The following is a 25,492-nucleotide window of genomic DNA, read 5'->3' on the forward strand; positions in this document are numbered from 1 at the left end:
CTTTAAAAGAAAAAAATCATTGTCATGTAGAATTCTTAATTTCTCAAAGATGTATTTGAGATAATCACAGGTTTTTTATTATATTTATTTACCAAATATGAACATCTATTTGATGTAAACTTTGTGCTATGCATAGAGAAAGACAAAAAGTTAGTATAAAATCAAGTAGGTTTACAAACTAATCTTGAAGGAAATAATGCTGTAAAGAAATGCTATTGTATTTCATATTTAATAATTTTCATTTGTTCATTTTTTATTCACTTATTCAATATATGTATAATGTGCATAACATCATGCAAAATAATGAGAAATACAAAAGATGCCTGACTTGTTAATTAAGAAAAGTTAACATGTTCCCTGATCATCATGATTCTTTGAGATTACAAGTTGTGGGAAGTGAACTGCTTAAATAATAATATAAGGCCTAATATAAATAAATGTTAAATGAACAACACAGATGAAAATTGATATTGTAGTTTAGCCCATTTTTAAAAAATACATTGCTCAGTAATGCACTATTGGAATAAAAATTAAATTTGCCATCTAGATAACACTTGGAATTTTGATTGGCTTTATGTATCACTTCATTGTCATGCAGCATGTCATCATTTTGAACACTCATCCTTACCTGGAACAAATAGGAAAAGGCATGACTAGGGCAGATAGTAATTACAACTAAATATTGTACATTAATATTTTTTGCCTTTATAATTTAAAATCTTAAAATAAGACAATATCCATGGTTTTAAAAAATTGAAACATTAAAAAATATTTTCTTATATTTTTTTTGCTGTAGGTAGACATGAAGAAAATGTATCATTTTTAATATATGATTATCTTTACATGCCAATTATTTTGTAGTACTTAGTAAGTCAACAAAGCAACCTAGAGAAGTTTTTAATATATTTGTAAAGTAGAATTGTAGGAGTATTTGATAGGGGACTCCGTATTATAAAATGAAAGTGGCATTCAGCAAGCTTAGCTCATCCAGTTACTTAGGATCTCTAATCCAGCAGACTCTTTAAGTAAAGCAAAACACAAAATATTGAATTATGTGTTCCATACTGACTTTGATTAAGAAATTCAAAGAGATATTCCCATAGAAGTGGTTTATCACAACTTATATTAGTATTATACTTGACAGTGTTGACATTCACTCTAATATTCTGCTGCTAATACAAAGTCTATTCATGTTTAATTAGTCTACACTATCCCTTAAGAATTTACAACACAAGTACTTTTCATTGACTTCACTGAATGCATACAAATATTAGAGTATATATTTATGCATTCTTATTTCACTGAAATTATTAAGACCCCAAAGGTCTTAATTGCTGAAGTAGCCGAAATGTTTGTCATTGCTCCAAACAGTCTCTATAATGCATGAAGTTAAATAACCATATTATGATACTTTTCTACACACTTTCACTAATTCAGTGTTCCCAATCATCTCAAATCATAAATTCTTCAGTGTTGAACATAAAAGGATATGTTTTATGAAAAATAAATCCAATAAGTTTGATACAGAGTACTGTCTTAGTTTTCATTAGATTTTAAGAACCAATGAGTTAAGCAGCCCTTATATTAATCCTTAGACAAATATATCAAATCATTATTGATTCTATTATGCAGCTTTGACTCTCAAATTACTTCAGCTAATTTTCTGAAGAATATTTGTTGATTGTTTCAGAAAAGAAATGTATTTCTCCAAGGTGTCCTGATCTTAAATTCAAGAACACCTATAATAGATAAAGCCATAAAAAGAAAGCTTTATAAACAAGGTGAGGTTACCCCATACCTAAGTATTATTTGTGTTATGTGATATGATTCTCTTTTTATTTTCTGAGTTTGCATTGTTTAGAGATTCTTTCACCATGCTGCATATATTTAGATGTATTTTTATAGAACTCAAATGAAAATATTTGGGGGAGATAGTCTAAGAGACTTTCTGTCCATCCTTCCTCCTGTATCTCATATCTTGACACTATATCAAGTTAGATCAAGTGGCCTAGATATTTGAATTCAATAAACTCAGCCACTTGAAAAATTACCTATTAATTTGCTTTTTAATATTATTTATTTGACTATATTTGTTTGAAGAATTAAATCTCATGCTTTTTTTTTTTTTTTTTTTTTTTGCGGTATGCGGGCCTCTCACTGTTGTGGCCTCTGCCGTGGCGGAACACAGGCTCCGGACGCGCAGGCTCAGCAGCCATGGCTCACGGGCCCAGCCGTGCGGCATGTGGGATCTTCCCGGACCGGGGCACGAACCCGTGTCCCCTGCATTGGCAGGTGAACTCTCAACCACTGCGCCACCAGGGAAGCCCCCTCATGCTATTTTTTGTAAAATTTGCCAGGGACATTGTCCACTAGGCTTCTTAATGTCCACTATAAATGATCTCATTTCGGAACCCTCTTTTAGCATGTAATGAAAAAAAATGTGTTTCTTCTTCAGAAATAGACTGCTTTTATGTTTTCTCATCATTAACTTACTACGTTCACTTTTGTGGCTGTCAGGAAGTTCAGAGCCAAAAAACTTTCTAAGGTCCCAATTATCTGGTTTTTTAATTTGTTTTAGCTTACATATTTCCTTGGTAGCTCTGATATCTATTTGGGGGGAAATGAGATATAAATTTAAAAACAAATGTGTAAATAATCTAATTACGGAAACACCATACTTTCATAACACCTTCTAAGTTTCTTTTTGTTTGTTTGTTTGTTTGTTTTGCGGTACGCGGGCCTCTCACTGTTGGGGCCTGTCCCGTTGCGGAGCACAAGCTCCAGACGCGCAGGCTCAGCGGCCATGGCTCACGGGCCCAGCCGCTCCGCGGCATGTGGGATCTTCCCGAACCGGGGCACGAACCCGTGTCCCCTGCATCAGCAGGCGGACTCTCAACCACTGCGCCACCAGTGAAGCCCCTAAGATCTTTATTCATAGTATTTCTTTTTAATTACATCCTATAATACCCTCCTCAGTAATTTTGATATCTGACCTTCTTATTTCACAGTTCTTTCATTAGAAAATAAATGGTTAATGTTTAGGAAATGGTACATTTTTGAGGGAATTTGACTACTTAACATCCTTTGCCTCTACTTGTCTGATGCAGACTAAAGTAGAGAGATCAGAACTCGTCTTCAATTCACAGCTTTCATAGATATCATAGGCATTGCAAAAGCTACAGTGACACTATTCATTCTTTAGCAAATAGAGCTATTGTAAAAAATGAATTAAAGTGCTTCTTTAAATTAAAAATTTGATCGGAAATATACTGAGCCCTTCATACAAGATCTTGGTTTAAAACTTTATACCTGTGCAACCATTATTATTCACAATATTCTTCATGCATCGTGAGCACAACTGTACAGGTTTCTCTCTTTGTGACCAGTTAACTTAATTGATGCTAATTAGTTTGAATTCCCCACCTGCTATTTGTACCAATTTTTGCCCTCTCTTTTATAAATGTCATCTACCATCCCCCAGGATACGTTCATACCATCCTCTAAGTTCTTTATTCATAGTATTTCTTTTTAATTACATCCTATAATACCTTTCTTAATAATTTTGATAGCTAATCTGCACTCACAGTTCTTTAGCTTTCTCAGTTTCAGTGGTCTGTATCACTCTAGCCATTATTAGCATAGATATTTCTTAGTCTTTACTTTCACTCAAAGAGCCTGCACAAGCTATATTAAAATTTTTCACAATCACCTACAATTTTTCAAGTATCCCCTGCTGCCTTTACAGAGGAAGTGTCCTGGTCTTATTGCTCTGGATAACGCTTCACTTCTGCTCCCCTGTCATTTCACCTCCTTCAGAACATGGCTTCTTCGACCATCCCAATGGTCATATTTTCAGTTTTCCCTTTTCACTGAGTTTTCCCTTTTCTTCTCTTCTGCTTATAAAAAGTGTCCAAATTCAAAAAAAAATTAACCTCATAACTTCTATAATCTTTGAGGACTCAATGCATCCATCTTTCTTTGCCATGTTTACTGAAATATTTTATACTCACAGATTACACCTGTTACCACCAACTCCCACCAAATCCCTTAAATTCAGACTCTGGTTCTTACCACTATATTGAATTAGTTCTTATGAAGATCACATGACTACCTTTGCACCAAATCCAAAAATTGCATCCTCAACTATAAATCACCCCATTTTCTTAAGATTCTATTTTCTATTTCTATTCATGTACCTTTTTCTTGATTTGAGGCTTTTCTTAAGATTCTTTGCTTGGCCATGTACCGCATATTACCCTCTCCACAGCTGCAGAGGTCTACTCCTGTATACAGTACTCTACTCTCAAAGTAGATCCCAGTCATATACAAAGCCTTGGTATTTCATTCCACATTCTAGTCAGATGCTAGGCAAATGTGTTGTTATATCCTCACTGAATTCTCTGCATTCTCTATCACCCATTCTCTCCACTGATCTTCCACCTCATCTACCAAATCAACAGTAAATTCCTCTTGACTTATCTATTTCCAGCAATCGCACCACTGTTGTCATGTACACCAGTGTTCATAAACTTGGAAAGAGATTTGACTCTCCTTATACTCCTGACTTGCATTCTACCACTGGCTAAATTCTGTTTATTTTTCCTTTGCTGTCTTTCCCAAATCAGTCCCATAAGTTTGAACTTTATCAGGTATCATTTTAGTTCTAACCTTTCAAATCTCATACCTATACCCTTGCATAATCCTTCTAACTCAACTACGTACTTCCATCTTATACTACCCTCTAATTCATAAGCAGAGAAAGAACTAGGATTTGCACCTGAAAATTATGAAATTTGGGACCTTTTTTTCAAAAGAAAAGTAATATAAAATTATGAGCACAAAGTTAGGTAGAAGGATGAATATCTGCAGTTAGAAAAAAGCCACACATAATATTTGTTTTAAAAAAGAGAAATCTTGAAGATTCAAATCTTTTTCTTCAGAAAAAGAAGAAATACTAGAATACTTACAACATCCAGTAACTCCAGTAGTCCCATCCAGTTGAAGAACCCCGGTGCCTGGACTTCATTGGCTTTATTATAAATCTGCCTTTGCTCCTGGAGTAGTCTTCCTCAATTCTGGCTTTGACACTGTCAAACTTTTGTCATCTCAGGACAAATTCTAAATTTCTTACTATAGTGTGTTACAGTATGCCCTTTTGAAACTGAGACACCTAGGTTCAATTCCTGTACAATTTTATGTGATGTTTCTGAGTCTCCATTTTTCTAAAGGAGAGGGCTCTCGAGGCATTACATGTGATAATGTAAATAAAACGTTTAGCATATAATCTGGCCCCTTTCTACCCTTTCTTCTAATATGCTCCATTATTTCCTTTAATGTCTCAGTTATCACAGGGAACTGCTACTCTTTCTCTCAGTGTGTGCTCTCTTGGTTCACTGATTTTTCCTGACTCAGGGTTCATGGGTACTATTCTCTCTTTATTTACTAAATTATTTTATTTACTAAAATTGAAGAGTAACTAAAGTGTAAAGAATACAACCATCAGTGCTTTTATAGTTACTCATCAGTGGATCTTTTAGTTTAAGCAAAATGTTGACCTGAGTCTCATGGAATACCCCCTCACACACCCCACTCACCTTCCCTCTACAAATACATACAAACCCTGAGTAAAATATAACAATTTTTAAATGCCTATATGAGCTCAAAAGAAAGAAAAGGAAATTCCCAGGCCTTGAAATAAATAGCAAACTCATAGCCAGAGTTGTAAGCCCTTAATTTGATAGGGTAACAGAGTAGGAAGATAGAAAAAGTGAATTTAAGCCCAAACAGATCAGGGCTGGGATTTGAATGCCAATTCAAGTTCAGGAGATGGGGATTTGGGTTTGTGACTAGGCAGGAACATGAACTGAGAACTGTATAAAAAGCTGGGACCCTGGAAAGGACTACTCTTCCATTAAAGGGGAATTGGAAGCATCAAATTACAACTTCAAAAAATGAAATGACAGGCATTATAAACATTGAAACTAAAACCTTACTAGATGGGTTAAATAGCAGATAAGATGATTCAACCAAAGAGAAAATTGATACATTGGAACTGTGGAAATTACTCACAGACAGAAAAAAGAGAAGTGGAATTTGATAAAGAAGTTAACTTGGGGACTAGAGTGATATAGATCTAATAGGCATTCCAAAGGAGGAATTAGAGAGAATGAGGACAATATTCAAGCAAAAAAGGAGGAAGAATTTTTCAGAATTGACTAGACCATGAATACTAAGAACAGAGAAACAGACCATCCCTGAGCAGCACAAATAAAAACAAAGTCACACCTATGTACATCAAGGCAAAACTGCAGCAGACCCAAGAAATTCTTAAATGTCACCAGGAAGAAACAAGAAATTATCTAAAACAGGAAAGTAGACTGAACATAATACTTGTCCTCAAAATAGATGTCGGAAGACAATCTTCAAAATACTGAGAAAAAAGTCTTCAAAATTTTTTAGAGAAACTACTTTTAGTCTACAAATCAATGCCTAGCTAAACTCTACCTCCAGAGTGAGGAAGAAAAATACTTCAGACAACTACTGAAATTACCACTGACAAGCTGTTTCTGGGAAGAACTAAAATGTACTCTAAGAAAAAGGAAACAACCCAGAAGGAGACACTGGAAAATTAGCAGCATTGGTGAGCAAATCTGAAGAAAAGCTCCCTGATTTTAGTCAGTGGATCTTGGTTCTTAGCCATGTTTTATCAGCTGTTACTTGTGGACCTTGTATCTCTTGTAGTTCAGATTCCTCATGGGAAAAATGGAAACAAATAGCACTTCTACATGAAAACCAACAACACTTGAAATAACGAATATAAAAACTTCTGCATAGCATGGTACCTGGTCTCTGAGGAACAGGATAAAATGCAGTCGAATCTGAAATTGCATTCCACTGCTCCCTTTACTGGGAAACCCTTGCTGTCTCAATCTGTTGAACTCCTTGGAGGACTAAATCCAATACGCCTTTATCTATTTAATCGTCACTTCTAGCTAACAGCAGCCTTAAATCTCTCTTTCTTCCATGTGCAAATTGTACTTTGTGGTACTTCTGTAGTTTTATTTTATCCTGTCTTATATTACTGTTATTTATTTATGGGCCTTAGCTCCCTAATAAGAAGTTACGTTCCTTGACTACTCTGCTTCTTAACTTGTTCATTTCTGTATCATCCACTATGTCTTATACAGTACAATTAGTTGCTCGTGAAATCTGCTCAGTCCGTGTTCAATTCAATGGAATTAAAATTGTTGAATGAAGGATGAGTGAATGAGTGGACATTCATACTAATGTGTTACTTTGTAGTAAAATTAGTGGGGAGATAAGCTAGTGTTTATTGTGTGCTCTTTCACAGTATCCTGCAATTGGCATTTCAATTTTAAAAGCTACTGATAACTGAAAATCTAGCCTAATGTATTTTAAATCTTAGGGAGTTTTTTTTTCCTAAAGAAGGCGTCATATAACGTTTAATTTTAACTCTCTTGAAACACTATTTTTAAAATATTTTTCTCTATTTGGTAATTAGTGTGAATATTAATTGTATGAATAGAATTTGTATATAGTTTTACGTTTCATAAGTAAACTATTAAAAGAAAAGATGTCATGGTCCAAAATAATCATAAGTAAATGTAATCACTTATTTTCAGAATTAAAAGATGTTTCCTAGTGGAGACTTGAATAAGTTGTCAGTTAAAATGAAAACATGTCATTTTAGTTGAAAATTTAGTTTATCTCATCTTGATCAGATGTATATGTCAGATGACATGAGCTAAATTGGGCTTTAACATCAACTATAAAACTTAACAATTCCCCATGTGTTTGTGAAAGATCATTATTAAAGGTCAATAATGTTCTAAAATTAAGGCCAAAGCATAGACTATTAATTCATAATGAAATACTTATAATCACATCCTAGATAGGGGTTAATTATCATCTTTGTTTTTAAACTCCTTTTAAATTAGTCAAGATATTTTTCTCAAGAAAACTGGAAAGTCCAAGGATTCTCACATAGCTGGGCCACTCTCCCAATGCTTCTCTGTGTATTGGTTTAACTCTCAGTCTTGCTACCTGTTGGGAAGTGTTGCCATCAGCAGCTCTAAGCTTCTTTTCTTAAAACTCCCAATCCAAGAGCAATCTTCCAGCTCCAGGTCCCCATTTCCATGAAAGGACTTGGATTGGCCCTATTTGGATCATATGTCCATTTCTTGGATCACTCACTGGGAACAAAGGGATGGGCTCCCGTGATTGGCCAGGACTAAGTCACGTGGCCAGTTAGGTCAGTAAGGGACTTTGCTTATCACATCCACCCAAACCTTTTAGGATGGGGTCAAGGCAGCTGAGCTGCTATTTTAGTCTGCATCCACCATGCTTATCTAAGATCTTGGATCATCAATGGTCCAGAATTCAGAACTTTTCTGATTTGGGGGACCTGATAAAGTACATATTCTGTTTCCTGCATAACACTCACATTGGGGTCTGGAAAAACATCCCATGCACAAATATATTAGTCTTTCTGCCACAAAACCTAGGAATATTCACAGAAAGCAGAAAAAAGAAAGTTTCTAAATATTCTCATATCAGTTTCTTCTGCCAACTGAGTTTACCCTAAGTTTTTGAAATATTTCAGCTCATACAATATTAGGATCTTAGAATTGCTGATAAAAGGTTGTGAGTCTATAATAAACACTTTTTGTTCCGTGTATATTATACCCTATGTACTAGGCATTGTACTAACTTGCAAAGTAAACTATGATAACAGAGACAGTATTGATTTTGTTTATCTCCGTATTTTTGGACTTGGCACAGTTCCTGACATATAGAAAGTGCCCATTAAGTATATTTGTTGGATAAACTAGTAAAGATATCAGTGACTTTATGTACCTTACTTCATGGAATTCTAACAACTGCCCCCTGATATAGAGATTATTTTTCCTATTCATAGCTTATTGACTGAACCTCAGTTTTGTCATTTATAAAAATATAAATAATGATACTCGGCAGAATGAGTGAGGCTCAGAGAGATTATATAGCCAAAGTAGTCAGGCAAATTGCAAGGAACTGATTGCATAATAATATCCAGGTCTGTCTGACTTAGTTGCTAAATTGTTACTTTAGTCCACTGATGTTGGCAAATGAAGCTACCTGGTCGGAAAAAGGGAACCCTTAGGAGCTGCTTCTTTTTACACTGTAACAGTTATGTGTTCAGGCATGGGTATACCATTTTGGGGTGACAGGATATCATCCAAGCTGCAGAATTTTCAAATTATGTATTTTATAAAGTAACAAGTTTAGCAGAAATCATCTTAACTTAAAACTCTACCTAAATTCTGACTACCGAATTATTTGCTTTAATTATTTTAAAAAAGCTCATTCTACTTAAAATCTCAGGTTGATGTCACCGTTGCTCCCAATCTGGCTTGTCTAATACTTGATTAAGCTGTGCTTGAACACTGGAGTCGAGAGCATCGCCACAGTAACCCATGAACAGAGCTTATATTCTTGATTTCTTTTTACTTTTTATAATTGCAAAAAAAAACAAAAACAAAAAAACGTACAGCATCCTAAGCGTACAGCAGAAGTTCAGAGGACTCTAACACTGTTCAGTTTTAAGACCAAAAAATGGAATAGTTTGTTGGTGTGGTAGTAGGTTTTACATGCCTATATAAGGAAAGACACATTTACACTGTGCCAACAGCAATCATATCTTAAGTCCCCAATTAAAATGTGACTTTTTAAACTCCAAAACCCCATGTGACTATTTAGCCATCTGTTTAATGAAACGACCACCGTTGATTTGGGCATAGATAATTATTACAATAAGAACAGTGCTGGGGAAAGATCAGCTTGTCCCAGTTGAGTATGACAGTTAATTATGAAGAGATAATTAGTGAAGGCTAGTTAGCATTATCTCATATCCAGGAAAGAAATAGGTAACAAATCTCAATCTAGGTATAGATCATGTAGAATATGTGATTGTATACATCTTTGAATAATTATTTTTAAATATCTAAGATATATACTAAATAGTAGATTTACTGAGCTGTATTCAACTGGAAGGAGCAGTGTTGTTTTCCATAAATTATCTATTGAACTCTTTGCATTTTGGTGAAATATTATTTCAAGTTATTACAGTGGAAGCTTTTGTGTTTTATGGCCACTCTTACCGGTGTAACAAGGAATCTTCAGCATTTATCCCTGGTGGAACCCATGACTACAGCCCTTAACACACTGACAGGAAAACACTAAAGAGATGATTTTAGAATACGCTTTCCACCAGTAAATGTCACGAAGGAAAGGGGAGTCCCCATGAATGTCGTTCTGAGAACTCATAAATAATAGTTTTAAATTTCTCTATGACAACACTGCTTTTATAAGGAGCAAAACTGATGAATCTCCTTCTCACTCTCTTGGTCTAAGTACTTTTGAGTTGTGAAATAGATAATAGCCACACCATGGAGGAAAAATAAGCCAAAGACTTTCATATTTCGTATCATATAACCGGGCAGAGCATAACTGAGCTCTGTGTGTATTGACGAGCATCGGCATTTATTACTGGCTCATCAGTATTAGAACCAAGGGGATTTTGACCAGGATTGCCTCACAGGAGAGAAAGAACTTCTCTGCCTGGCTCCTGATTCTCGTTCTGGGCATGAAACTAAGCTTTATTATGTGTCATGTACAGTAATTTCTTGGCACTTCTGGTTGCTCCAACGTGAAAATCTTGTGAATTTAGATTGCATCAGTTTAGAACACGTGATGGAATTTAGATAAGTTCCATTTTATCATGCCATTAATGAAGAAGAGTTCTAAAGAATTAATAGGAAGCTGTTTTAGGAGGATTTTGATGACTTTAAGAGAAGTATTTTAGGAAGACCCTAATATAGTCTTCATTTCAATGCATAATGGAGTTAGCTGTACATGGACTCCTCCGGAGGAATGTGTAGTGTTTAAGAGCTCCAGCTTTCTTTAAACTCACTGAGGCCTTCATTGTAAAACGACAATAAACTTTACTAGGGATTATTAGTCCCAGTTTATCATCAGACTTAAAGATGAATTCAGGTGTTTCCACATCATAGCTGTGTGATCTTGGGCAAGTTATATAGGACTTTAATTTGGGTTTCTTTAAAATGGGTGATAAAAGTACTTTTTCTCAAGGGTTGTTTGGAAGAAATTAGATAATGAATCACAGATTTTTGTATTAATGCTTCCACATCTAAGCACTCAATATGAGTTAGGTATTATTAATATTTATCTTTAGATTAATTTAGAATGAATAGTACTGGTTTTCTCCTTGGAGGTACGTACTTTATCATGTGTTTAGGATATTGTAAATTCCTTGAAAAACACATATGTACCTATTAAACTGTAATATAGATTTTATTCATTTATTCTGCCCTTCTCTCCAATGAGCTTGAGTCAGGTATAATTGTAATACAGACATGTAAAGGAATAACTTTGGTCTGCTTATTTTTGGTTGAGCCAACATTTTATATATAAGGATCTTTCCTAAAATATTTTATGTTATTAATAATAAATTTTGTAAAAGTACTAAGTATACCACAGAATTTAGGAGAGTGGAAGAGTTGAGAATTGGGAGACATGAAACCTGGCTTCTACTTCTAGCTAAATTTGTCCTTAGGCAAAAAAGTTTCTTCAAACTTTAAGGAAGAAACTGTACTGAATGATTTATATGACCATTTACAGTTATCGGATTATGATTCTACAGTAAACTCAGAACAACTCTATTTTCAAAATTATATTGTTTAACTTCTGGCCATGTTTAATCACGTATCTTTGCTTCTACTGATTTTTTTCACTTAATAGGAAAGAGTACATGATTGCTTTATCTTGAAGTTGACTTTTTTCCCAAAATCTTGAAATAATGAGGTTATCCAGTGACCTTAAAAAATATCTAGTTCCACTCAGCTGGGAAATTATTCTATTTTCTGAGAAGACCAATTAAATATACTTGGTAAAAACCCAACTGTGTCATTTTCTCCAAAAAGGAAAGTATATAAATTATTACACACAGTAACTTATACTGTTCTAGTAAAAGTCATTTCCCATTTTGTTTTTAAATATTAAAAAAGAATTTGAAAGGAAATGCTACCAGATCATTTTAATTAAAGAGGTATTTTACCTTGTATTCTCTCTGTTCAACAAACTATTAGGTGTTCAAGGAATGTATGTGTTTATTACTACAATTTAGTCAGCTTAAGGAAGCTCCATAGCCTTACATATTCCTAATTTTGAATAGAGGTACCAGGTAAAGAGAAAAAATAAAAGGAATGAAGAACAGAAACAGGTCTCTGAATTTCATGTGCCTGGCAATGATTGGATCAGGAAAATAGAGACTGCTGATATTTTAGTTAGCTTCTGTTAATTCAATCCCTAGAACTAGATGAAGTATCTAAAGATGTAGTTTATAAAGGTGTGAACTCTCACTTCTATTTGAACAATGCTAGCTACAATGAAATAAATGATTTTTTTATAATGGAATGTTCTTATTCCCATTTTTCCTATAACACTGTTGCCTCAAAACATAATTCAGTTGAGATGAACAACATTGTGTAGCCAATTCCCATGGGGTTTAGAGTATAATTTTGAGCCATGTTATGGCCATCTTTTAATGAAACACTGATTTTTGTAGCTTAGTATAGTTTCAGTTCTGAGCTAGACTACCTTATCCATATTCAATGAAGTACAGAATGAAATGAAGCAATATGCATTTTGAAATGATATATACACCTTTATGACAATTTAAATATTTTTTAATGTTTACTTCATTTGACCCTCTCTGTTCCCAACACACAGTCCTGACTTTGTAATTTCCTTCTCAAAACTATTCTTCCTGCTACCTCAGGGGGCCTCTTTCTTTTCTTCCTTTTGCAAAAACGACATTCCAAATGTCCTAATGCTTTATTGTCAAAGTTGTCTACCTATCATTTCCATCATCTCACAGGGTTAGCAGGTGGAGACTGCACCCTATACCCTTCCTACCTTTTGCCTACAGAGGCTACTTTGGAGGTGGAAACATGGGGGAGTCAGGTGAGGCAGCAGCAGAAATTGCTTCCTAGTTCAAATAAAGTCAAAGCTTGGTCTCTTTCTGCACTGAACAAATTCTACTGAAGAGTAGCTATTAAAACACTGTGGTCTGAATTTAGTTGTTCTAGAATACTGTTTGAGATAGAAATGCTATGGTTCAGCGTGCTAATGCACATCATACGTGCCAGAGTTAGCAAAATGAATCAAGTACAATAAAGGCATGCTCACAGTCATTTACAAACATTAATTAAAACATCTCTAAGAGTTGGGAGGCCTCTAAGAAACATGTATGGCAGCCATACATATTTTGGACTCAGGCTTTGAAAACCCTAAGCTGGCATACCATTATAATATGCTAGGTTGCTAAAAGATGCTTATTTTGTCATTTCCTATTTTGCTATCTCATCTCGTTTAATTTTTACGTTACTTATCTATCATTTGCTTCTCATCATTTTTTAAAAAACTGTCTGGTATCATTAAGTACTTCATCTTTCAGTTAGATAATTTTTCATGTAATTATGGCAAAGAATGGAAAACTTTTCTGATTATCACAAATGATATGGAGAATCACAAACAATTTGTACTTAATTAGGAGCTTAGTCAGGGGGTTAATGAGTTTCTACATGGGCTACACAGAAGATGGATATCCAACATGTACCTCTTACACTGATAATATTGACACATATTTTATAAATAAAACAAAGCATGTAGGCACACATGCACATCTCACATCTAGAACACTGAATTTTTGTTATAGCAAAATTGTTCTAGGACTGAAGTTTTAGTTTGTTTTTAAGCTAAAGTAAGGTGTTTTTTATAAGAATTTTAATCACATCAATTGTGTCACAACTCAGACTGTAAATAGTCATAATATTTCACATTAAGATTGTTTGACATGGTCTGAGTGTCTGTCAGTTTTTCCAACTGTTTCGGCCCTGTCACTTGTTTTTGTTTTGTTTTGTTGTGCATTGTCATATGTTATAAGAGAATTAAAGGACTTGTTTTACTTGCAAAACCCAGTCAGCAATTTTACCACTGCCTGTTCAAACTCCAGCTTAATGGCCTAGACTAAACACTTGTGACAAAGGAGCTGTGGGAATGGATGATGGATCTGTAGCAACTCTAGCTTTAACCTCTAACTAGCTTTCATTATTCATCTTTGCAATTTCCATTTCCTCTTTCTATTGAAATCAGTTGAGTTGAAATACATGGATACTCCTGCACATCCTATGAGATCTGAGTATAGCATTGGACTGTTAATGATACTGTTAATAATTTTTTCATGTTTTTTTCTCTCTTTTTTTTTAGTCTCGACCTATTCCTTCCCACCTTACTTCAGCAGTTGCAGAGAGTATCTTGGCTTCAGCCTGTGAGAGTGAGAGTAGAAATGCCGCCAAGAGGATGCGTCTGGATAGACAACAGGTACTGAGGAGTCTTGGGGTCTGGTGACCACCAGCTATAGCAAATATGGTTAAGTTAATCTGATTTATGGAGAAGAGCAGAATCTCTGGAATGGATTTAAAGTCCACAGAGATATCGTTTTTCTGTCTTTGTGATATGAATTTAAACTTGAAAAAGGCGTGTCCATGAGATCAGTAGAGATGCAATGACAAAAATTTCCTGTGATGAAAAATGGACAATTGTAAAATTAATGAGTTAAAATTCTGTTTAGTATCCAATGTGAAGGCTAATGACTTATTTAAATAAGAGGCTCTAAATGATCATTTATAGTAGTTTTGTAAGTTTACCTGATTGTTTATAATAGTGACCTGATTATGGTCTTTTTGAATGAAAATGGACCTCTCTTTAATTTCCTCTGGTCCATTGCCAAATATCAATAGATTATGCTAGGTATGGGGAAAACACAACATAATCTTGAAGACCAGAAAGCCATAAAATGGGGGTATAAAAGCAGGAACATCTATGTCCTGGGCTTACCTTCACATTAACAAATCATTTACTGTATAACCATTAAGTATCATCTTTCTACATCTCTTTTCTAAGGCTGTGTATCCATGTGATGTAGATGTACTCTTGCGGTGTGCGGACTTCTCATTGCGGTGGCTTCTCTTGTTGCGGAGCACGGGCTCTAGGTGCCTGGGCTTCAGAATTGTGGCATGGGCTTAGTTGCTCCGCGGCATGTGGGATCTTCCCGGACCAGGGATCGAACCTGTGTCCCCTGCATTGGCAGGAGGGTTCTTAACCACTGTGCCACCAGGGAAGCCCGAGACTTTTGTCATTATTATATCTCTAAAATTTATCTTGCTTAAAATAAGTTACAGGCCAATATATAATACCATATTTAGCATAGTGATTAAGACTGCATATTCTGGAGTTAAATACAACTGATTTTGATTCTCAGCTCTACCCTTACTAACTGTGTGACCTTCAGGAAATTATTCCAATTCTCTGTGCCTAGTGTTCTCATATGTAAAATAACAATAATAACAGTACTAATCTTATAGGGGTGTGTGAGAACCCTGAATGATAGATTTATGTTAGGTACTTAGCAATTTGCCTGGCATGTGGTAAGCATCAAGAAAATTCAGCCTAGAAAAAGTTATTTTAATTGATGTTCTAGCTTTTCTGTCATTGCATTGGTATCAGTAAGACTATAAAGAAGCATTAATAGTACCATCTCAGATTTAGGAGTTTTGAATTCAGACTAAGTCCACTTGAGAAAAGATCATTATTCTAGAGATCAGAACAGTAGAATTCTGGGATTGAAAGGAATCTCCTAGTTGTCAGTTCGCTACATAGCTCATCCAGTCTACACTCTAGAATATCCCTGAATCATAGAGTCAATCATATGTACAGTTGTCATGAAAATTAAATGACTGATTCATGTTATGTACTGCCTGCTGTCTCCTTCTACAAGTTCCCCAAAGCTGGTCGTCCACAATATTTGGTCTAATCACTTAACCACTGTTGACCTAATCTGTAAAATGGAGGATACAAATGTATAGTTATTTCTTCTTACTGTGAATTATATAGACTTCACTTGGCACGCAGCACAAAGGCTTCTACCAATTGGATTTTACACTTTCATCAAAGCTTGGAGATGTGGGAGCAGGAACTCCCCTAACTGGATCTAAACACTCTTTGCCTAAGTAGAGGCAACCAGAGTTCTTTTTGGTGTTGGCAATGGTATCATCCTTTTCTAGGCACATTCTAGGCAACTCACAATTCTTAGAATTTTCCAGTGACTCAAAGATTCTTCATTGTGTCCCTGCCTTTCTGTTGGTGCATGAAAGTTCAGAAATGAGACAGTTAAAATCTAAATTCTGTTCAGCTGCACACATGACTACTTGCTGCCCCTGGTTAGCCATATGTAGGGCTGTAATTATATGTGTCCTTCAGAGTTTATGAAACTTGATAAATTAATTGGGCTTTATAAAGCTATGGACATGAAAGGCACTATGGATGTGTTAAATACTTTATTTCATATGTCCACCTTGCCCCAGGGTCTAAAGGAGGCAGCCTCAGCCCTGAAGCAAGTAGGCAAGGGCAGGAGCCTACTGCCTCATTAGGAATCAGATGACTCAGGGCTGAGGTCAATCCCCAATGAATTATAGAATATACTCAGCATTTCTTTTCTTTTCTTTTTTTAATACATTTATTTATTTATTTATTTTTGGCTGCTTTGGGTCTTTGTTGCTGCTCGTGGGCTTTCTCTAGTTGCAGAGAACGGCGGCTACTCTCTGTTGCGGTGCACGGGCTTCTCATTATTGGGGAGCATGGGATCTAGGTATACGAGCTTCCGTAGTTGTGGCTCACGGGCTTCCGTAGTTGTGGCTCACGGGCTCTAGAGCGCAGGCTCATTAGTTGTGGTGCATGGGCTGAGTTGCTCCACGGCATGTGGGATCTTCCAGGACCAGGGCTCGAACCCATGTCCCCTGCATTTGAAGGTGGATTCTCAACCACTGTACCACCAGGGAAGTCCCAGCATTTCTTTTCTTTTAACATGAAAATCTGGAATTTTTATGTTACCCAGAAAATCCTTTTTCATTTTGGCAATTCAAAAAGATGGGCAGAGTCAGACTTCACATTTATATTGCTATGACATAGCTCAAATTGTCTTTATCTTTGTTATTTAGATATTATTTCACTACTATTTACTTAAAAACAAATCTATCTCAGTGATTTTGGCTACAGTTCATCTCACCAGAGAGACAGAGGCAGAAAGTGAGAAAGATTAGAAACATCCACTTGCTGGTCATTTGTCCCCCATTGCCTTGTACTTGCTCTTTTTGAGGAATGACGTATATTCTATTCCAAGCCTTGTTGAAATTTCTGATTAATGTGAGGGTTCCTTTGGCTTCTTTTCTCTATTTAAGTTCTTCCAGTTAAATTAGCTTTTAGTTTTATAGAAGGGATCACGTAAAACCAATGGTCAAGGGCTTCCTCAGCAGATCCAGCCCTCATGAAGAACAATGCAGCACGAGTGTGCTGGGTGACAGTTTTTGCGGTGACTGGGACAGATGGAAAATCAATGGTAGGCCTTGATGTGACACCTTTGACTCTACTGAAAAGAACACCATAGGGGAACTGGCATGTTAGTTGCTTGTGACATAATAAAAGGTGAGAAAGCAGGGGAAAAAATACTGAAAACTGATGCATCGCTGAGTTAAAGAAGAAAATCGCTTTTAGTAAACCAACAGAAAACCATCGGCCCAAGACCAAAAGTATGTAGTAAGCCCACAGTTCCTGCTACTCTGTTTTCTATAGTACTGGTGAATTCACTGTGTCCTGTACCTCTTCCTGATTTTTCCTTTGTTCTGTTAGGTTGCTAATGAGCGGGCATGTTATTAAAAGAAACATAATGGTAGGTATCAAGGTTGAAAATATAGCCACATAAGCCCATTGGCAGTTTTAATACAGGCATTTCATTTTGTCATGGATGTATTTGAAGACTACCGAAAACACCACGGTCAAGCTGTTTTTGAGTCAGGCAGCTCTCCTTTCATGTTTCCTTCTGTATTTGCATGTACTTTTGGTAACGTTTATAAAATTTCACAAATGCATAATTGAAAGAAATATTTTTCAGTAGGATTTTATGCTTAAATGTAAACATTGTGATAGTAACTGAGATAGGGTTTGAAACCTATTTCTGTGGCCTTCCAGCCCACACTGCCATACCCCTACTCTCAGTCATCCTTGGCTTTCATTCTACTTCTAGCATTGTCTTTCTTATATACAATATTTTGGAGAAAGAAAACTCTATCTTTGAGTGTTCTAACATGTGTTTCAGCACGGCCCTCTCATCCAAAGGAGAAAAAATATAAGAGAAACAAAGTACCACCTAGAGTAGTTCCTTGAATATATTGTAATTCCTCTGTAACACATGTAATTTTAAACAATTGAAATAGAATATACTTCACAAGTCATCTAACTGTAATAGGCCTTATTTTCTTCATTAGTTATAATATTAATAACAACAGAACAGCAGGAACGTGTATGGATGAAGCACTGTTTGAGGTGGGTTGCAAGCCTATTTTATGTAACTGTCATCACTTTTCATGAAGTGGAGACATTGAGGCTCAGAGCTCTTAGCGCAGAGCTGCTCAGGATGGATCCCCACTTGGATCCAATCCTTGTGCTTTTCAAAACCATGCTTATAGTAACATTTAAAAAAAAATACTTTCAGACATGCAGGCTTATTTTTGATAATTTAGGAAATAGAGTAATGTATAAAGAAGAAATATAATTGACTAGTAATTCCATTATTCAGTTTTATAATATAATTCTTTCTACTACTCTATCTATGCAAAACGTCCTGTTTTAAAAAGCAAAACAGTATCACATTGTATCCTTCCATTTAGCTTAATGTTGTGAATATTTATGGTATCACTATGTAAGTTTATCAGTTACTTTTAGAAGCCCCTTAATACTCCATCATGTAGTATTTTCCAAACTATTAAATGTTGATTTTGTTTTTCCTACCATAATTTGCCTGTGAAAAGGATACCTTGCCAGTTATTTTTTTAGAATAAATTATGAGACCTGGGTCAAAAACCAGCAAGACTTTTTAAGCTCTTGATATATATAAGGTCCATGCTCTTAATTTCTACCTTATTCCTATAAAAATAAGCGTTTCTGCTTGTTTTAGAAACATATGCCTATTAAAAACTTTTTTTAACTTCTAAGAATCTTTGATTCTTAACCAGTGGTTCCTAAACCTTTCAAACATAGCATGTCGGGCTTCCCTGGTGGCGCAGTGGTTGGGAGTCTGCCTGCCAATGCAGGGGACACGGGTTCGTACCCCAGTCCGGGAAGATCCCACATGCCGCGGAGCGGCTAGGCCTGTGAGCCATGGCCGCTGAGCCTGCGCGTCCGGAGCCTGTGCTCTGCAACCGGAGAGGCCACAACAGTGAGAGGCCCACGTACCGCAAAAAAAAAAAAAAAAAAAAAAACATAGCATGTCTGTTTTACAGGAAACACCTCGAAATGCCCCACTTTTAGATCCTGAAATGCAATTTATAGTTAATATAAATTATGCTCACAATTTAAATATGTATGGATAATGTCTTGATTTTAATATAAATAATACATTATTTATTTTAAAAGTAACATATAATCAAATAACATGTATTTTGGTGTGGAAATATGGGGATTCCACATCACTAGAAGATACAATAAAGTCATCAGCTGCTTCTGCCTGTCCCTCAAATCAATGAAGAAGCCACAGCTACAACTGTCCTCTGATACCGGTGTATTGTGGCTCACGGAATTCAGTGACATGAACTTTACAAACTGTGAAAAACTAGTGGTACAGTTCCAAACAAAACAGCACAATAGTCCCTCGATTTACAAGGTAGTGTATTCCTGAGACAATTCAACATATATTTTAAAACATGCACAAAAACTTTGTTTTTATACCTAAAATGAAATTAAACTTTAGGCTCAGGAAACCCTATTCAGGCTTTCACCTACAAAAATATCCAGCATGACTTTTTAAAATTCACATGGGAACAGGGACAGTTCTTAGTTGATTGGTACTGCCTGGAGAATGTCTGAGCTTTCCGTAAGCTAGTCCTCCCACTTCATGCCTATTTCACCTGCTATATATTTTCCAGATGTCCCCTAGAAGTGGTAATGCTGTTTCTGAGAAGCACTGCTATGGACAACTAGTCTAGGATTTCAATACAGGAATGAGAATAGTACATTCTCAGATCTATTCCTTGATAATGAATTCATAACTCAGCTCCTCCCATTTTGAAGAGACTGGGCTTGAGGTTCGAAACCCACAATTTTCCATAGATTTGCACCCATTATGTCAAATGAATTCTCCATCCTTTTTTCTACCTTCTGTTTACTTTTTTGTTTTTAAATTCGCCAGAGCCTAAAAGTAAAAATTGGATGCTATAAGATAAAAATAACTTAACCAGGCCCTTTGGTTTAATTTTATTTCTTTGCAAGAAGGAAGCAATTAAGTGTCAATGGCTATAGCAATTCTGCCCCCAGTCAAAAAACTAAGCCACATATGATTACTAATTCCAGTTGTATTTCTAAAGTATAATTCCATTTTGTATTCATCAGCTATTTTCAATATCTCCTGAGATTACAGTTACATCCTTTTCCAATTTGGAAGTCACCATCAATTAAATTACCATGCTTAACATTTACAATAGGGACACCACAACATCCAACAGTTTGCTACAAATATAATGCCACAAAAAGACAAGGCTCAATAATCTTCAAAAATGCATGTTTTCATCAGTTTCAATCATTCATAAATATGCTGTTTGCACACTCACCATTGGAAGGGTGTGACCAGGTGTACACTGAACCATCTATTCATTCACTTGGTCTCTAAAATGCCTGGCAGTGTTAGTAAGTAATCATATTCCACAGGAAGAGAGGTTTTTTCCATCTGGGAAATAGCTAACAAGTGGATATTGAACCATGACCTTAAATTCATGTGCACCGAGGGGTGGACAAATTAGTAAAGCAATCCAGAGAGACTTGAATACATCCTCACTACTGCAAACCAACCATCATACCTATATAATACCAGAACAGACTCTCAGAATGGTTATAATCACATTTTTAAATAATAAAAATAGGGAAATATTATATATTTCCATTATATTTTTGTAAACATAGAAACTTTATAAACATAAAAACTAAGGAAAAGTAAATATATATATCAAAATGTTTTACAGATACATAAAATATCACTTATGGATAACTACAATAAATATTTACTATTCTAATTTAAAATTTTTAGTTCATTGTGCACATTATATAATATTTGAGAAACACAGTTAAATAGTTTTAATGGAGGGCTTCCCTGGTGGCGCAGTGGTTGAGAGTCCGCCTGCCGATGCAGGGGACACGGGTTCGTACCCCGGTCCGGGAAGATCCCACATGCCGCGGAGCGGCTGGGCCCGTGAGCCATGGCCGCTGAGCCTGCGCGTCCGGAGCCCGTGCTCCGCAACGGGAGAGGCCACAACGGTGAGAGGTCCGCGTACCAAAGTTTTACTGGAATATTTATTTGCTCTGTAGGGAAGAATATTTGACCTGTATTCTGTTGGTATTTTGTGAGCAAGATAATTGCTTTACAAATCTGTATTCTTTCAGCATTAACTTAATAATGTGGCTGGACTTCAAATATATATTATTTCCAACTTGAGGTCTTGCAAGATAACTTTTTAATGGCAAAAGTTTAAAATTCTTATTTTTCCAATGTGTTTGAACTGCTCCAGGGAGTTCCTTAAATATCTCATGTATCTGTATCAGCAAGGGATATGGTTAATAGGAGAAAATTAGCTCTAAGTAGTCCTAAAGTAGTTTATTTAGCAAATAATCATTATATGGAAGATATTTTGCTTGGTACAGAGGCTACAAAACAAGGATTGAGAACCTTTACTGAGGATTTACCAGATACTAGATTTACTTAAAATCACTTGCTACTGAGCAGGTGTTTTTATTCTTTCTTTGCAGAGGGATGAAACATAACATCTTTCCTCTAGAAACTCACATTCTGTTAAAGACAAGTGAAATTAGTATGGTAAATGAAATTATAAGGGTGTGATCAGATTGTTGTGAAAGCCAGAGGAGAGTTCTTCTAATTCTGCCTGGGAAACCCAGGAGGGCTTCCCAGAGGAGGCACTATTTGAGCCAGACCATGAGAAATGAAGGAGATTATGAGAGCTAGCAGATGATAGTCCAGACACATGGAGCCTTTTGAAACATGAAAGTGTCCTGAGTATCAAAAACAGTCATCTCTGTGAGTGAAACTTGAGAATCTTGAGAAGAAATAAAAGGAGAGGGGATTGGACATGAGGGTTTAAATTAGATTGTGGGCATTTTATATGCTCTGTTAAGTTATTTGGACTTTAAGTACATGCCAGAGAAAAGTGGGAAGGAGCGTGACATCTCCAATTTTTAGGAAGCTTCAGAACCCTAGGGACAACAAAACGTAGATGTAGTGGGGCAAAGGTGAGGTCCCAATTCAGCAAGAATTCCTTTCTCTACCACCTACATTTCAGATTTGCTATTTAATTGTAACAGTAGTTAAATTTGAGCTAATGCCGAAAAGTAATTAAGAAGATTAATCTGCTATAAGGTATTTTGAAGTTACAAATGAGTGATTTCGGAATACCTACTCTTCCATGCTGCAGTGTTAACTCAGCTAATGAGGAATCAAAGTTTCATTTTCTCCCATAGTTTCAACTTATATAACTGTATATATAGATTATTATTCTTTCTATTGTAAATATTTTTCATGTTTTTCTCTTTTTATGATCTCTCAAAAAACTGACATATGGTTTTCCTCAAACAGTGACTTTTTATCTTTTTTTTTCTTAAATTGAGAGTAAGGTTACTTCTGTATAAAATTTTTCCTTAGTGTATGTATTTTCCTTATGTAATGATATGTCAGTGTATATCTGAGTAGTAATGTACAGTGCATGATTCTCTTGGTCTCTCAATAGTACTATGAAGCATGTAGATCACATGGTTTCCCTTTTCTATGGATGGAGAATCTGAATCTAAGAAACTTTCTTTTGGATACATCTATGGGGTTTTGAAGGGGGGGAAACTGGGAACAGCCTCAATTTCTGATTTTATTTTTTGTCTTTCTGTTACTCATTTTGCTTTACTATTTGGTTTTCTCGCTTCATTGAGAATTCTCCCACATTTGTATAGAAATGATTCTTTCTTTAACTTTAGGTGAATCTTTGGCTTAGGATGTTATTAATTTCAAGTGGATCAATGTCAGGATATGAGTAGGTGGTTTGAATTCAGAGAGAGAAATTCATCATAATATGTTAATACACTTTTTAGTGCCAAAGTCAAGGGAACGTATGGTTTACTGGGTTCTCCATGAAGACTGCATTTTTGTTAATTTCTTTTAAAACCAGTTATTTTAGGCTTAGCAGACAAAGAGTCTGACTTATTTGTTTTATGCCAGATATATTCATTTTTATAATTTATTTCTCATGATCTGTCCATTCCTTGTCCTGTCTTTTTAATCTAGCCAGTTTAAAACCCACTAGTTACTCTGAAACAATAATTTTATGTGTATTGGGGAAATTTAGCCACAGTCACAAGTTTATTATGAAATTAGATAATATGATAGCTTGACAAATTGGGCTATGCTTCCTAAAGAGATTTATGATGTTTAACATGACTCAGGTGGTAAATACCACAAGCCCAGTGGCCTCAAGTAATACACGTTGTTCTTCAGTTACTTAGCACTTTGGGAAAGCATGGTTTCTGCAGAGCTAGGTTTTCTAGATAGCTGTGGGTTAGCCTTACAAATGATTTTACTTTCATTTGTAGTGGAAATATTCCTAAAATCTCAATGCATCTTCACTTCATGCCATAACTCTTCGGATCATAACCTTTAAAGATGGATTTAGTTATTAATATTAATCTTTACTAAGAATTGTGTGGTGCTGACATCAGCTTTAGCTACAGACGCAGATACCGCAGAGCAGGTGATGGAATAAGTGATCTTGTAAAGTCCTAGAGAAAACTCCCTGAGGCAGGTCAACTCACTTTATTGGTAATTTACCTCTTTCTCATAATGGTGAGGGGAACCTGACTTTCTGACAGGCTTGGCAGCAAAATTGATCTTTACCTATTAACTTTGCTGAAATGGATCAATCTCTCATATTATCTCTCATCCTCAGGAAGAAGCCCCATTTTTCCCATGCTATCAGTGTTCTTTGCCTGGTCAACAATGTTACTTCTTTCTCGCTTCAACAATCCAATGCCTTCTCAATGTCTACTGGACCGTCTGTATTTGTCCTTATTTACATCCTGTTAAAAGAATATAAGGAAAACTACCTCTCACTGTTTTAGGAGTTTATACAAAGCTATTTTCTAAGAGCTCTTACCTGCACTCATTCATCAAGAGCAAAGTGATACTTACATAGGTCAAAAACCAAGTCACATTTATTTTTAAGCTCCCTTTAATGTTTTGCCTTGAACACAAGCAAGATCAAAATAGCCTTTTCAATGAAACAATTAAGATGAAAGTCCAGTGAGATTCCTACATTAAGATCAAACTTCTCATTAAATCACTTCTCTGGTAACATTCTGTGTTCTTATTTTTCTTGGTTTTGGTGCTAGTTCTGTTATTTAAGAAAACATAATAATGCATTCTGGGTCTGATATTCAAGGACCCTCAGGGAACTCCCAGAACCCAGTAGTAACCTTCACTTTTTTGCATCTCTGAGGTTTGAGACTAGCCTCCTATTCCCAAATCCTCTATGAAAATATAAGTGAGATTTAACAGAAGTCAGGGTTCTGAGTTCTTGAAAGAGGGCAAAGAGCAAAAGTACAAAACGAGGTCATACTTGCAACTGTGAACTTAAGTTATAAAATAGATGGAAGTGAAAGTTTATCTGAATCTCATAGGCATTATAATTTCCATCAATAAATGACAATTAAAGTAAAGCTTTCTACTATATGCCAATCTCTCCTATTCATTCTTTTTTTTGCTACATGATTTCTTTCTGGTGGGGGCACCTGAGAAGTTTAGAGAAAGATCATAGCCTTCGATTCGGGCGTTTGGAAAATAGAGTCTGGAAACTCAGAAGCAGTGGCGTGTTTGAACTGCATATGTGGGCGTATATACAGAGTAGCTATACTTGGGGATTGCTAATACATACATAACTTTTCAAAAAAGCCTCTTTTTCAGATTTTTAAATTATCATGTTTACTGTAGGACATACTGGACTCAAAAACCATTAGAGCTTCCAAGAACCTCACAGACCACTTAGTTCAATAGGTTTATTTTATAAAAGAAACAGGCCTGGAAAATTTCAATTTCAGTTTAGATTTCCTTTCCTTCCTTCCCTCCTTCCCTTCTTCCTTCCTTCCTTCCCTCCTTCCTTTCTTCCTTTCTTCCTCCCTCCCTCCCTCCCTCTCTCTCTTTCTTTCTTTCTTTCTTCAGTGATCTTTTTCATATTTCACTAGAAACAGAATTTCTCTTTAA

The 25,492-nt window shown here is 35.7% G+C and overlaps 1 protein-coding gene across 5 annotated transcripts in view; it reads left to right on the forward strand.

The window, feature by feature from the left end:
* The window catches only part of NOL4 (nucleolar protein 4), a gene marked incomplete at both ends in the record, with an annotated part of 393,313 nt that overhangs the window by 286,309 nt on the left and 81,512 nt on the right, over positions 1-25,492 (forward strand). For 4 of the 5 annotated variants that reach the window (XM_082853659.1, XM_082853657.1, XM_082853658.1 and 1 more), the window contains one exon: positions 14,350-14,463. The exons of the other annotated variant lie outside the window; for it this stretch is intronic. In XM_082853659.1, the coding sequence (XP_082709785.1) occupies positions 14,350-14,463 (114 nt within the window). The remainder of the gene's footprint in view (positions 1-14,349; positions 14,464-25,492) is intronic. 5 annotated transcript variants of the gene reach the window in all.

Source organism: Leucopleurus acutus, assembly GCF_964270905.1.
Source record: "Leucopleurus acutus genome assembly, chromosome: 13".
Taxonomy (NCBI): Eukaryota; Metazoa; Chordata; class Mammalia; order Artiodactyla; family Delphinidae; genus Leucopleurus; species Leucopleurus acutus.